The sequence below is a fragment of the Anguilla rostrata genome, chromosome 18 (assembly GCF_018555375.3).
Source record: "Anguilla rostrata isolate EN2019 chromosome 18, ASM1855537v3, whole genome shotgun sequence".
NCBI classification, from domain to species: domain Eukaryota; kingdom Metazoa; phylum Chordata; class Actinopteri; order Anguilliformes; family Anguillidae; genus Anguilla; species Anguilla rostrata.
The window spans coordinates 17216150-17230947 of NC_057950.1; the positions used below are offsets into that span (position 1 = coordinate 17216150).

The 14798-nt window shown below is 40.8% G+C and overlaps 1 protein-coding gene across 2 annotated transcripts in view; it reads left to right on the plus strand.

The window, feature by feature from the left end:
• Nucleotides 1-14798, plus strand: part of LOC135245005 (pro-neuregulin-3, membrane-bound isoform) — a 357506-nt gene that overhangs the window by 303019 nt on the left and 39689 nt on the right. For both annotated transcript variants that reach the window (XM_064317746.1, XM_064317748.1), the window contains exon 5: nucleotides 4195-4268. In XM_064317746.1, the coding sequence (XP_064173816.1) occupies nucleotides 4195-4268 (74 nt within the window). The remainder of the gene's footprint in view (nucleotides 1-4194; nucleotides 4269-14798) is intronic.

A 14798-nucleotide genomic window follows, 5' to 3' on the forward strand; every position in this document is an offset into this window, starting at 1 on the left:
GCTTACAACTGAAGTGGACACACCGATCACCTGTGTATGACTAATGATTCACTCATTTTCTACACCACTAAGCTATAACTGGAATACTGATGCTTCTATTCCACGCTAGATTCATTCCTCGGAAAAGACATAGCCATTCAAATAGTTTTTATTCACACTAATGAGGATTTACAGAGCAAACACAGACACCACAGAATTCAACATGTACACAGGTCTGTGCTAATAATCACAGAACTAAACACACATTTACCCTAATAATCGCAAAACTAAACACAGGTCTGTACTAGCTATTGCCACATTTGGAAAATTCTATCTCTCTCCCAAAATTGATGTTTTTGCCACTTTGAATAATGTAGATTTTAATTTGCCTAATCTAGAGCTCTTCCACTGGAGCTATTTCTGTCCAGTATGTACAGTAGAAGACAGAAGAAGCACGTGAAATGGAGAGGGTTCTGGCAACACTCTTTCCTGCACTGGGCCAGCTGGTGACCCACCTGTGCTCATATCAAACGGTGCCATGCACCTGGCGAGGTCCGTTTCTGTGGAAACCGGGGGCCGAGCTCGCAGCAGATCGAGAGAGGTGTTCTGGCTGTTCCAATGGCTAGCCACATGCAACAGCTGCTAGGATATTTCTGGCTATAAATATGGAACCATATTTATTTATTTATTTATTTATTTATTTATTTATTTATTTATTTGTCTATCTCTGTTGTCGTTGAATTCATGTTTAGGAGAACTTTGAGGCAATGGGATCCCCTAACTCCCTGGCAGGACCACCTTTTCATTATTCTTGCAATGAAAAGTGTATTGTTCCTCAGAAAATGTGTTTTTTAAGGGATTTGCTTTCCCTATTGCTGTCAGGCCAGGTCTTAGACATCTTTATCAGGGGGGAAAATGAAGTGAGGGGGCAATTAATTCTACCCTGTGCGCCTCACGTGGTCAGGAGGTGCACCATCTGCAGGACTGTAGAGTCACTGCACATCTTTCTTGGATCACCAAATGCTGATACCTAAGTATTTTGTGTAGTTTTGGACCTTGGACCTACAGTACTCCATTCATCCATTCATTATCTATACAGGCAGGGTCACGGGGGTGCTGTGGCCTATCCCAGTGTGCATTGGGCTAGAGGCAGGAATACACCAGGAACACACAGGCAAGTGTGTGAGAGATGGAGAAGGATAATGTAGGCAAACATTTAATCAAAGGAGGTTAAATTTTAGGCAGGAGAGACTCCACAGCGGACCCCTGACTCACCCACTCCCCCACTCACTTGCTCATTCACTCACTCACTCACTTACTCGCTCAGTGTGAAGGGATTACCATCAGCTCACAAAGCCTTTCCACCCATGGATTATTCAGCTCTACCTAATGAGATGTATGTTGTCTGCGTAGCACAGAGCTAAACTGCTAACCACCCAGTGCCCTTTTCATGGGATCCCCCTGAGCTCTAGATGTGTCATTGTCATGTAGCAAAGGAATTAGTGTACCCACACCCATTTACCTCCAATCACAGTGACCACTTACCTGTGAATCAAAGTGACTCATGCATGTTTTTAATGTATTATTCTATTATGTATTATGTTCCTTCACCATTGCATGGTGTAATATTTTTAATAAGTGAATGACGCAGTTAGAGTAGACAGTGTGCGTGGACCCGTTTCTGACCTTGATTCAGGCGTCAGCAAGTGACTTGCTGGCAGGTACTAATTTTTTTGTCATCTTTATGTGTGTGTGAATGTGTTTGCGTCAGTCAGTGCTTGATAGAAAGGCTCCTAATAATACTACCAGCCTACATTACTTACCTGTTCTTTGATATGTTGAAACTACTTGTTCTACTCCTCCCCCTAGAAGACAACATGCACACACACACGCTCACACATCCACGCACGCACGCGTACACACACAGGCATGCAGTCATCTGTTCCTGCTTAGTAATGACTTTGGTGCTAATTAAAAACCAAGGAGCATTCAGAAGCTTCTGCCTCCATCTGAAATCTTAACATTTTCATTTACCCTTCAAGAGACTAATGAATATTCAGGTTCAAATTTCACCGTACAGGCACAGCGGTGGAACTAAAACCACTAGGAAAATGGCCTTCACCAGAGACCATGGGGACAAGTACAGGCTCCCCTCGAGAGATCAGTGGAATCTGCCACACTTGGCCTGTGCATTTGAATATTTGCATGCAGGCACATTAACACTCATGCACGCATGAACATATACCCAATAGGTACATATACCTACAAATGCAAATTTTTACACCTTTCACAATCATATTAACACACATCTATTCATGCAGGCAATGATACTCACTTGCATGTATGCAGGCAGACCCCCGTGCTTGCACCCATCCACGTTGCTGAATCAAAAGACTGTGGAGCTAAACTGCTTCAGGTTAACTGCAATTTTTAAAAAATGCATGTGCTTAAAAAACAGAGCGCTTGCCACAAGGGACCCGCTCCCCTTGCCCCTCCTTCCCCCCACCTCATGTGCCCTGCACATCCGTCGCCTACGCCAGTGCCACGCCCCTCCACAAACGGTCACGATCTGAGCACATACATGGACTCACAGGCAGGGGGGGCCACCGTGTGCTGCGAGAGGAGATAACTCCTACTAAGACTGCATCCCAGTGCACATTAAGAACACGCGTGTGTATCTGAATGTTAACAAGGCGACTGCTGCAGCCCGGTCCAACGGCAACCAGGCAGCCATGTCGGCTCAAAGCTCGCTCACTAGCTCACCCTAAGAGCTCTTCGCTAGACTTTGCCACTTGCATTTCCCTTTCATTCATACAGCGCAATTACACCCCCTTCCTTCCCCTTGCAATCGCAGGTCTCTGTTCTCAGTCGTTATGCCAATATGTGCCATGGGGGCTGTTATTTAAATAATCCAGCACATGGGGTACACGTTGTTCTGGTCTGTGGGAGTGCTAATTGACCGGAGAAACAGGAGAACTAAAAATATGTGTTCTGTAAAATTTTTCAGTTTGTCGCCTTGATCGGTGGAGTATGTGGTACCCTGAAAATTGGAATTTTAATATGGGAAGCTCCTCCCTCCTCCCTCCTCCCCAATATCATCTTTTCCAAGTCTTGAGTTATGGAGGAAATATGAAGTATTTCACATGAAACCATTTTTTTGCTCTCACCTTTTGTGGTCTGAATTTCTTAAGCTCAGAAAGATCCACTCAAGCTCTCTGGCTGCTGGTGCCCTGGTTACAGGCACATTTGAAACATTTCAGGTCAAGCGAGGCTTTCACGACCCCATTTGGTGGTTTTTACCTCCATGACAGCAGGAGATGAGCTTGAGTGTGCAGTGCGTAGACGGGTGCCCTTCCTAATGATTAAAAATGGAGCACATACGGTGACCTCTCTACTGAAACAGGCACGGATTCTTGAGTCATGGTAATAAGGTCTGATGTTTCTAGCACGGTTCTCAGCCAAGCCTTTTAACAACGCGTGTGCCTGCGATGTTTCACATGCTGGATGCCTAAAGTTCACACGCATGCATCATGCTTCCAGGGCTCTGTACTGCCGGAGACAGACTCTTTTTTTTTTTTTTTTTTTTTAACCAGGGTTGTCTCTTTTTGATTTAACACTGCCAGACAGGAATTAGTGCTAAGAGCTTTGGAGCCAGAGATGGAGAGGAGAGTGGATTTCATCTGAATATTTCACGTGTGATGCTCTTGGATTCCAGATGCTTCGAGGGGCGTGGCCGAGAGAGAAGGCACCCCTGAGTTGGTGCTTCTCATTGGGTATTCAGTGCATAGAGCTGCACCAATCTCTGGAGCCATCGCCTGCCCTCCCACTCTCCCTCACACATCTCCCCGTTTAATTACCCATCGACACCCTTTCTTCTGCTTTCAAATAACGCTTCTGTCCAAGATGGAGAATTATTTCTCTCCCCTTCCCCCGCTTTTATGTGTGTCATTTTCTTTTTTAACTGGTGAGGCAGCAGAAGACAGTAAATGATCATGGCAGTGCTGTGGCCAGCTATGTGGAAACTGACCTCTTTGGGGCAAGGGGGAGCGGTGGGGCATCTGTGTGTGTGTGTGTGGGGAAAGGGGGGGGGGGGGGGTTTGGGGATGACATCATAGGCTCCTACCCTCCACTGGCCCTAACTCCCCGCCTGCATCACGACTGGCCCCGGTTGGTTTCCCTCGCCCGTTTTTTGACGTCTCTGTTTCTCTCTTATAGGTGCAAGGAGGGGTACCAGGGGGTGAGATGTGACCAGTTTCTTCCCAAGACAGACTCCATCCTCTCTGATCCAAGTAAGTGTGTCCATTTCTTCTGCTTACATCTAGACATCATTGTGTGAGGATTTCTTTTCAAGGATTCTGAGTGGTCGGATGCATCTATAAATTAAAAATTAGGGTTATAATTCATTAAAAAAAAAAAAAACATTAATGAAAAAGTTGCTTTTTCAGTGACCTACTTTAAGAAAATGCTAATAGAAATGTGGGCAATGAAATGACCTAGTGGTTATGAAAAGTTTCTTTTAACCTGAGTCATGAATGTACATCTGTCTCGCAAGTTTGGATGCCAGGTGGGAAAGTCAAACTCACAGATGAGCGAGTTCATATTTCTGGAAGCAGCTGTGTTGTAAATAACAGAATCCCCCACGCCTAGTGGTGGCGATGTGTACGTGTGTGTGTGTGTGTGTGTGTGTCGGTCGGTCTGTCTGTCTGTCTCTCTATCTGTCTGTCTATCTGTCTGCCTCTGTGTTCCTTGTTGATCTAGCTTCTTGCTCATTCCTTTCTATTGACTGTCAGTGAGTTTGTGAGTCACAGCACTGTTGGCATGAACAGCAGTGTACACACACACGCACACTCAAGCACTCATATGCACTCACACACACACACACATATTAGCACCAAAAAATTGTACAGAGGCCCACTCTGAGGAAGGCTGAGGAAGAAAGTGAAAAGGATTACATGCACAACAGGCTTGGGATTATTGTGAACCCACTAAGATTAATGCTAATTCCAAATGCTTTTCAGTGAACTTCAGTCTCTGTTATTGGATACATTTGAAAATTCACCATACTTCTAAGATGAAAACATTTTCTGTTTTTTTATATTTGCCATTTTTCTGATGAAACTGTTGTGGTAACTATGAATTTGTTACAAAGACAGTGGTTTATATTTATCATATTTCATAGCAGCATTACCACATATACATCCATTTGTAACGATGCTGAGTGCTAAAGAAACAGTAGATTAGTGTTTCTAATAGCTATCTAATTATCAGCCAGCTGTCTTACTATGAGAGCTGATAAAGGCTGCTATCCATGTTGAGTGTTGATATTGCCTGCTGTATATTTGCTAGTCAAATGCAAGCATCCATAAGAACATAGCAATCAATGCAAACAGACAAAGCTGTGTTGACAACAGAGTTACGGATATCCAGGTTAGTTATACTGTAGCAGGTAATTTTGCACTAAGGTGAATTTTGCCGGTCGTGTATTGGTCATAAGCCTCCAGGTGAATGTATCCTGATATCTCATCTTTGATGTGTTTGATAGCAGAGAGATAACATCTCTGCTATCCATATTGATTGTTTGCCTATACCGCAGTCACTATGCATTATGTAAACAAAATGCCGGTGAGTTGTTACTTCCAGGTTTTGCATTGATAAAAATGGTTGCAATCCTTATCATAATCAGAAAAGCAATCACAGTAATTATCTTTGTCATAATCATAATCACAGTCATGACCTTAATTAGCAATTTCTGCCATCAGTGTACTAATTGTATTCATGATCTTAATCATAATCACACTGTACGCAGTCTTATTCATATTTATGATCACAATCTTAATAACTTTTTAACCTTTAAGGTGAGATTGATGACTATTTCTGAAGACAATGGCAGTTTAATATATAATGGATCATATAATTCACAAAGTTTTTTTTAAAATGTGTTATTTAGCTGCAGAAAAAGTATTTTTGTTTTTTTTTCCCCCCCACATTGTGAAAGTAAAAGAAGTTCTCCGGTCGGATCAGCAGGGGTGCCTGGGTTTTTCGACGGATAGTTGCAAGTGTAACTTGTAACCCTCTGTCACTGTCTGCCTTGTCTGGATTTACATTCTTCTGCCTTAGATTTCTGCAGTCACCTCGTACAGACAGTAGGAACGGCTGATAAACCACTGAGCTGCAGTCTGCCCGTTGGATGACATAGCTTTCACATTGGCAGCAACATGGACAGTTCAGTTTTAGAAAGAAATAAAGCATATTCACTTTTCTTATCTGGGGCCATTTTGTGAAAAACTAAAATTTGCAACAGAAAGATTAATTGATTTATGAGCGGTTTGCGGCTTTGGACGAGGGCCCAAACTTTCCACTTGTATGATATTTGGCTTTTTTTCCTCACATGGAGATTCGGGCATGTTTGCCTTCAGTGCTTTTTCTCATTTGAATGTATGTCCCTGAACATCATTGAAACAGAACACTGGCCTTCTGCATTCAGGCTACAGTCATTGCCTGCCTGTTTAACAACCCATGCTGTCCATCAGCTGTGCGAGCCTTCCATGGCCTCCTTGTGATATTGGCCTAGATATTACTACACGCACACCTGCCCTGGCTGTCTCCGAGCTCTTGTCATCACTGGAGTGTCACGCCCACATCTGTTCTTTGAACAGAGGGGGGTCTGAACCATTATGCTGTAAGAAAGCGCATGATTGTCTTCCCTTTTGAGAAGGCCACCCCTTAATCTGTTTGGCAGCTGTCTTTGATATGATTAAATGTATGCATCGCAGATGGTTTGTGCGCATCGGGCTGTCTTACATAACGGAATTACCGCGTGTGTCTGTTCACAGACCGTTAATGGTACAAGTGCAGGTGTTCCTTCATATTACTACACCCACACACACACACACATACTAAGGTGAATATGTCAACTCAATAGGTCTAACTAACCTTTATTTCTAAAGATATTCATCATTTATATCATGTGTCCAGCTGGCAGTAATTACGATTGCATTGTTTAGATATCATGGGCCTGGAGTGCTAAGTCTCACGTATATAAACCATATGTGGACACCATTGGTTTGCTGTGTGACCCATCTCACACTTTTACAGTGGGATACCAGATGCATTAGGCTACCCTGTCCACCTGCCCTCCACCCCCACATTCTTATAAAGGTGAACCAGGTGCTTTATGCTACCCATCCCCACTTTCTTATAAAGGTGAACTAGGCACTTTAGGCTACCCACCCAACATTCTTATAAAAGTGAACCAGGTGCTTTGGGCTACCCAACTAACAAAAGGTATGATCACCCCTTAATCTGGTTTCTTTAACATTGGGCTGCCTAAAAAGGGAGATATGGGTGTACCACTGCTGCTGCAGTCGGTGTGGAGATGGTACAGTCATCTGGTCAATCTTTTGAATCCAAAAGCAGGTCCCTTAACAGAGTTTAGTAAGCAGTTTAAGATGAAAGAGATGAGTGTTGGCAGCGACTTTAAGCAGAGTTTAGAGCAGCGTGTCTCTCTCCTGCTGTGGAAGTGAGAAGAGGCATGTACGCTCCCCCTTCCACCATCCCCATCCTGTCACAGACTGATGTATGCTACAAGGCATAAAATGTGTGGAAGTTAAACTCAAGAGATATTTTCATGCCAAAGCAGGAAAAATATTTTCATTGAAATTTGCTATAGGCTCTTTTGCAAGATCAGAAAGCTTGGTACAGTACATGTACAGCACTTCTGTATGTGTATTTATATATATATATATATATATATATATATATATATATTAGCGGTGCACTGATCATGAACTTTTATGGTCGATTCTGGTTGCCGATTTTTAGAAGCCGAATCAGCCGATTCCGGTAGCCAATTTTTGGACGGAATAACATCTGGTGCAGTTGCTGTGGAAGAGTCGATTTCTATAGTAAGCTCCACAGAAGGTACAAGCAGGGTCAACGTGTTTTACCTTTAATGTGGATTACCTTTAAAAGATTATAAATATTTTAGACAAATAACTTTCAACATTCACATCAATTTTCACTTCCCAGTAACAGGATTAGATTAACTGAGGTGCGTTCAAGTTCAGCGAACAAGGCGAACGTTTGCAAACTATTTCAGACTTTTATCTGTTAGCTTTGTGTTCGCCATGAACATTTGCAAACATAAGCAAATGGTCTGAAAAGGTAGTTTGTGGCGAACAAAAATGGACGCTGAACTGAGGGAATGTTCCCAGATGGGTATTTCAATTGAAGTGAGTTAAGTGTGATCAGTTTTTTAAATAATGTTATTGCTAACGCTAGCCAATATTATTATTGTACGCTAGCTAGCTATTGTTTTTTTATTATCGGTGATCACAGAAGCGGCTGTGAGTACAAATGCTCTCTTCGCCATGTCTGTTTATGTTTAATGCAAACAATTTGGAATGTTCGTAAAAAGCCGTTCAAATTGAACTGTTCAAAGAAAACATGTTCGCCACGAACATTCACCTGTGCGTTCAAGTTCTGCATTTGATGGTGGCTTGGAGTCTGCTACCCATAGATATCAACAGATGCTGGGTATCTTCCCTGGTGATGTTCTGCCAGGCCTATACTGCAGCCATCTCCTGTTTGTTTTAGGGGACTTCAGGCTTCAGCAAGTGAAACTCATATTACTATAACAAACAGACCTATCTTAACCTTTAATTTATTTCCCCATCCACTCCACAGTGTAATCCACTGGCCTTCCAAAAACCACCCTGGGGTATTGTGTGTAACCCTGTGTATCCTTGTTGTAGAACATTCAGAATTACCCTGCAAAAATATGACTGACTAGCAGGAACGGTTCTCTGGCAGGGGCATTTAAAATCAGTACATTACAAAGCAAAGCCTCTGTAACTCTATTATGATTAGAAGGTGTCATAGAGGCACACAGAGCCCTCACAGTCACACAGAATCCTCACAGGATCCAAATAGAGGGTCACAGAGTCCTCACAAGTCACACTGAGGAACAAACACCTGATGTATATCATCTGTGTTTCATAAATTTAGGTATTTAATGTTACTGAGTGCTCCAATGACATGGTTTCATTCACACAATTTATATATATATATATATGCGCGCTATACTGCTTTGTGTGTGCATGCACATATATTCATATTTACAGTGCGTGTCACTTTGCACGTTAATGAACATCACATAGCTTCCCTAGTAATTCCACGGCTGAACGGTTTTACAACGGAGCAAGGCAAATGGATCGCATATGCTTCTGATACCTCATCATTTCCTCCTCTCTCCCATGTTAGCCAGTAATCTAATCTACTTCTCTATGAGTTTAACTTGTGAAATGTTGACATAAAATATTCATATCCAAGCTGGTTAGTTTGCTGTCCTGCTCTCTGCAGTGACAGTGACAGATGCACAATGGCTTTTCAGTGGCTTTTCCTGGATTGAAACCACTTAAACCAGTTCATATTCCATGTGTGTGCATACGTCTGTGTGTCTGCACATGCAAGTGCATAGATGTGTGTTTTTGTGTCTGTCTGTGTGTGTGCATGCACGCATGTGTTTTTTGTATATGCGTATGCACATGTCTGTGTGTGTGTGTGTGTGTGTAAGAGAGAGAGAGAGAGAGAGAAAAGGTGTGTGTCTGTGTATATCTGTGTGTGTGCATGTGTGAGTGCTGTGTAAAGGAGTATTGATTTCTTCCATTCATCTGCCATTAGCCTTTGTGATTCTCCTTGTTCACGCTTGTAAAATATTTATACAAGCATGTTGTAATGGCTTGGATGGGCCATTTAGAATGAGATATGGATCTCGTCACTTACCATGTAATGAGGGATATGTTAGATACATGCAGATTTTTCTGCGGGTATTGTTACCGCTGGCTCAGAACCGCACCTCCCCCGCAACGGATCATTAAAACCATGGATGTGCACGGGCAGACGCCAAGTCTGCCAGCCTCTGCACCAGCCAAGAAGTCAAATAAAACATATCTGTTCCCACCTTATTTTCTTTCCTCTGGGGCCAAGGCAGTTCTGGTTTTATATCTTTAAATCATCTGCAAACATAGAAGAGCTAGAGACTGTTTGACTTGCTTTACACTTCACACTGCATATCTCATTGTTTTATTGGAGCTGAGATAACCCATTAAATGACCTTCACTTTTCTGTTTGTTTGCTTTTCAAGACTATTTTACGCCTGTTTCAGAACTCCCTGATATAACTCAACATATATTTCTGTATCATATCAGATTGATAGAATATTTAGTGGGACCAGTTCTTTTTAAAGCCTACGTGTAATTTCATATGGTATATAAACTGTAATACATATATGCGTCTTTTTACATGCCTATATTGTTCAACGCAATAATGTTTTTAATAAGTAGAAAAGACATCTCAACACTGAAAAACTGGGAACAATTGGAAAAAGCTTTGAAGGCAAATAATTGAACAGGTTACAGCTTACAAATTGTGGCTTGAATTTAGCAGGATGAAAACCTAGGAAAAACAAGTTAGGATTTGTCTTTTGAAATAGGCAGTGTTTTTTGCTTCCTGCAAGAAAAGTGTTCAAGCTACATTATTTTGTTTTGGACAATGGGGATATTATTTATGTGTAGGCATTACCATCTGCACTTATAACCTTAGATACTGTTTACCATGGAGCATTAAGGTGCATTATAATTGAAGGTCACCTTACCCATCATTACAAGTTATTCTCTGTGGTAAATTGGACCTCATTACAATCCTGAAGATGAAAGCATTGGTTTATATTTGTTTACAAATCCATCAGTCTCTCAGTTTCGTTTTAGTCAAAGTTATTCAACATTGCACCCTTTATTCGCATTCTTTTATTTCATTTACACCAGTGTGGACTAGAACTGAGGAAAACTGGGTGGGGGGAGCGTATAATCACTATAGACTTTGGTTATGGGATGATTTACAGAAAACTTCAACTTAATGAATTGGGTTTTCCCAGTGAATTCAAAAACCTGTCAACTGTTCCTATGTTGTATTTTATGTATTACATTTTTACCTCGCCTTTACTATATATTGTGTTGTTGTGTAAACCGCACTGTTGCTCATCTAACCAGTTTGCTCTCACAAGAGAGATTTTAATCTCAGTGAGAGTAACCTAGTTAAAGGTTAAATTAAAATGAAATCTGCAATCCAAATTTACTGTCAGATTTAGCTCTGTACTGAAGTGAAGTGAAAATTTTGAAAAGAAGCTCTTCCGTAAAATAACTTCACTACAAAACAAGACATTTTAAAAATGCGTTTTATAATTGTGTTCAATGGAGGAACACATCCAAGCACTGAAAGAGAAACGGAGAACCGTTCGCATTGAGTGCTTTGCATAAATCCCTTCATTACTGTGGGAAGTGATAAGCTGTCAAAAAATAAATACAAATAGCGCTGGCATGCTAGTTCTATTTATTCCTACAGAGGCAGTTGCTAAGACTAAGTCTTGCTATTGCTTCTTTGTGCAAAAAAGGCATTCTTTTTAATGGTCCATCTTCATTCTGTAAGCGTTATGTACACAGCAGGCCTCTGTTTTGAAGGGTGTTCAGTGCTGTATCTGCACCCCCCCCCCCCCACTTACCCCATGCTGATAAATAAAAACATATTCATATGCCCACTTCCCTACACTTATCACTTTGTGACTTTTGCACTTTTACAAATTTGTGCTTTTACAAAGCTGTAGTTTTCTTCTGTACAGTACAGGACGAGTGAAAGGAATCTGGCATAACCAGCTCACGTTCTCCGGAGGTGAAACCCACCATTTTCTGAGACCAAGTGGAAAATGGATTTTCTGAGAGTGTTTGTGCAGCAGTCAAGAAAACCTTGCTCAAACAACCTTACCACTGAGTTGGCAGCAATTTGGGCAAAGTGGTTGGAAGGCCACTGTGCCACAGCTTAACTGAAGGTGCCAATAATTGAAGTGTAGTGAACCTATCACTGGCGGTCCTGGTCAATCATGGAAGTACAACTAACTTATCATACTGTAGGCCCTGCTGTTTGTGATGTCTCAGACTCACAGACTTCTCTGTTAAAGATTCTCCTGTGTTATAAACCCTCAAAGTCTGGCTTTGGACTGGGATATCACTGTAGTCTGGATTTTGGGCTTTGTCGCAGGAAGGAAAAACAAGTTTATCTGACTCCATTCATTTTCAAAACTGTGACCATAATGTTTAATAATTGTTTTCAGTAGGAGCGGGGAAAGGTGCGATTGAACATGAGATGGCCAGTGATGTTTTGGTACTGGGCAGTATGCCTGAATCTCATGCCTGGCACCAGCACCTCACTCTGGCTTTGTCTCAGAGGTCTGGGGACTTGTTTTTAGCTTATGAGAAACTGTCTTCAGACTTGTTATCTGGGTTGGTACTCAGAGGTCTTGAGACTTAAGGGCTATTGCTAGAACCTTAGAGGTACTGCAATTTAGAATCTGCTGCTATAAACTCAGATGTCCTTATACTTCTGTTACCTAACACAGTACTCAGAGGTGTTTGAGACTTAAAATCTGTTGTTAGAAACTCAGAGGTCTCTTGAGTTGTGTTACCTAACTTAGTACTCTGTATGGAACTGACTGTGGTACCAGTACAGCTGTGAAGCATATTTTCCCAGAATGTTTATTTGGTCTTCCCTTAAATACAATCCTAAACAAGCCTTCCACGCTCCACAATTTCTTCAGTTTGCCCAAATAAGGTCTGGCCAGGAATGGCTGTAACACCCCTCTCCACCACCAAAAGAACTTGCTCTCCTCCAGGAAGAGAGAAACTGCATAGTATACTCCCCCCTAATCTAGTGTTAGTAATAAGATGCTCATGATTGTATCTATCATTTATTTAGATACCTTTCTATGGAGGTCCAAGGTGGTGGCCCCTCTGTAATCAAGACACCTATGTCAGGCTCACTATACCTTGTTTTATGTGTTGGCACCTCAGTCAACTTTATTTCTGTACTGGTCTCTACCTAGCATGGTCTCTCTGTGCACTTCATGGTTGAATTTGTGATGCAGTCAGCAACAATATACTTTGGCTAAAATTGTTAATTATTTGTATTTTTTGATATATAGAAAGATTATTTTCTTAGTTTTTTTGGATTGTTTAGATTAATCTAAATATCCAGTTAGGGAAACAGACGCTAATAAAAATGTGTATTTTTACACCTTAAACCCAGATTGTGTCTTTGAGTAAACAATTAAGTCATTATTACTTATTATTTTATGTTTTAGAGGAAATCCTTCCCATTACTAAATCATATTAAATGGTTTCGCAATAATCAGGTGAAATAATCAATGCAGTAATTATGTTGGGCATAGAGTACTCAATGTAATACGTTTCTGCAGGGCTTCAAAATTTTGCCAACACTTAGTACTGGCTTCTGATTGGTGCGTGAGAAGTTACCACTAACTCAACAGACAGAGGTTAGTCAGTGGCATACAATAAGCTTAAAATAATCAAAATAGTGATTAAACTGAACTAAATGTATTACTAGGAATTTCACTTGTTTTTATCTGCAGTATTACTTTATTTTGAACAGTACTTTGCTGTTGGTGCTGTATACAGCATGTTGTTGTAGATTTACGAAAGGTTTTGTGTGATTTTTTTTTTATGGCTGATGAAATATTTCAGCCATCATCATTTACTGTAATCCAAAATACAATAATGGTCCATAACGTAAAAATGGGTCAATCAGCATGCACTAACATTAACCGATTTTTAAAATATATTTATGTTTTCGTTTTTGAAAAGAATATTGTAGCATTGCGGTCCACCCGAGTGGCAGCCTAACTGCTCCGCGAATGGCAAATTCATCTTTAGTGTAGCGGTTAGTGCAGCTGCCTCTCCCCCAGGAGACCTGGGTTTGAGCCTCACCAGGTTGTTACATTGCTGTCAGGAGTGCAGGCCTGGCTTCAATTAGTTTGGTGGTGTGGCAGCTTGACGATCAGAAATTATTTAGGCGAACTAATGATTTTGAGCAGTGTTTACTAATGTTTATTGTATTGAACTTAAAATGTCTACTCTATTCACTTTAGACTCTAAGTACATACTACTTAACCACTTTTGTTTCACCGAATGTAAAAGCTTATATGGTTTCAGGCGATGGGTTCCACACAATTTTCTAGTAAAGTCAACTAATCTGGGATTACAGTGTGCATTATTTTGTATGTTGTACATTCAGTCTCTATGCTTTGATATGTACTGTTCAGTGCAGTTCATTGTCATTGCGGGGGCATCAAACCATAAAGAAGTTGTATGGGCCTTCAACCTGAGTTACAGTACAGCAATATATAGTAATTTAATGCTTACTGATGTAATATCAGTTACTAAAATATATTTTCATTCACATTACATCCATTGAGAGATATTTGATGGTACTTGATGTTTTTCCCAAAAACAACATGAATTAAGTGAACATAAATTTATCATTTGTTAAATAGGTTCAGCAAAATATGCTGTATCAGTTACCTTAGCATCAACCAACCTGTAATATCAGTTACCAGGAATGTCTTGCGTATTACTGAAACTTTGATGATAATCTGATTTTAATCATCTGGTTTTGAAGATCCCAATATTTTTCTCAAGAAGGCAGTACAATCAATTCCTAGCGGTCATTTTCATTGTGTGTTTTTACTGTATGCATGACTCATACAAAATATGCATTCTCTGTTTAGGAAGTCAGGGATTGTCATTCTGATAGAATGCAAAATCAGTGTGCAAGACAGTTTCAGTGTTGGTAAGTGAAGAAGGAAAGGTATGTTTTATGCATTTTATGCAAATTATGTTTAATAAACAAATTCAGAGATGCATTTTTTTTGAGAATTCAGCAAACTTTGAGTGTATAAATACATTTTGTTTCTC